Source organism: Sinocyclocheilus anshuiensis, unplaced genomic scaffold (genome assembly GCF_001515605.1).
Source record: "Sinocyclocheilus anshuiensis isolate Anshui unplaced genomic scaffold, SAMN03320099.WGS_v1.1 scaffold248, whole genome shotgun sequence".
Lineage (NCBI taxonomy): Eukaryota > Metazoa > Chordata > Actinopteri > Cypriniformes > Cyprinidae > Sinocyclocheilus > Sinocyclocheilus anshuiensis.
In genome coordinates this window covers 1,544,549-1,545,543 of record NW_015555734.1, presented here as the reverse complement: position 1 = coordinate 1,545,543, position 995 = coordinate 1,544,549, and the positions used below count along the sequence as shown (strand labels likewise).

Below are 995 nucleotides of genomic sequence, written 5' to 3'. Positions count from 1 at the left end.
GAGGACGAGGACTGTTTCCTGTGAGAGTAGCCTACAATACCAGTGTCCCGGTTAATTCAGTTCCCCTGTTTCCCCTTCGGCATGCATGCTGACCCTATACAGTCTATGATACTGACAAATAATGCTGACTCACAGCCTGTAAGTATGATTTAAAGGATTTGCTACTGACTATTCAAACGCGAGTTTTGGGCAGTGTAGAGTAGCACTTGTTGTTTTGTCGTTTCTCCGATCACAAATGCAGACATGGTTTTATGTTTATGTGGCGCGATGCAACGCAACACATAAAAAGACAGTATAAGTCATTATAGTCAGTAATTATGTAATTCCGTAATTAACCTTAAACCGCATAAATTTCATTACACCAAATACACAAAATAATGTTCTTTTTAGCAACATCATATGATCCCTTTAAATAATGGTAAAGTTGTGTAAACTAACCATATATATATATATATATCTGCAGAATCCATCTGAGATTGATTTACTACTAAAGATAGAAGAGAGAGAGAAACAGCGAGAGAGAGGGACATCTGAATTGTGCCTTTTGTTTCCAAAGTATCCGTGGGCTGCCACATTGATTATCCTCCCTCCATTCTTCATCTCTTCCCGTCTCTCTTGTTGCTTTCTTGACCATTATATGAAATGACAGCATATCGTGACCCAAAGCCACCTGGGTCCAGATAGCAGATGAAGAAAAATTATGAACAGAAGGATGGAAAGACAGAGCGTGGAGAGAGGAAGCGGAAAGACAGGCGTGGAGGACATCGAGACATAGCGATGGCAGGAGACAGATGCAGAAAGACTTAGATAGACTGAGCAAACAGTTTGGTGCAAACACATACTGCGGATAGTCCCAGGATACATTTGCTTTTCTCGTACCTGATTGGCTGGTGGTGAAGTTGATGCTGGCGAACTGAGGTGGAAAAGGGCTGAGCGCTGACACTTCATTTATAGCTTGAACCTGTAAAACCAAAGCTTATATTGCAGGTACGCTC

General features: G+C 41.5%; 1 protein-coding gene across 1 annotated transcript in view; it reads right to left on the bottom strand.

Annotated features, from left to right (window-relative positions):
• Positions 1-995, bottom strand: part of LOC107672963 (ephrin type-B receptor 5-like) — a 58,199-nt gene that overhangs the window by 13,568 nt on the left and 43,636 nt on the right. Inside the window, exon 8 of the mRNA XM_016466347.1 lies at positions 880-961. Coding sequence (XP_016321833.1) covers positions 880-961 — 82 coding nt within the window. The remainder of the gene's footprint in view (positions 1-879; positions 962-995) is intronic.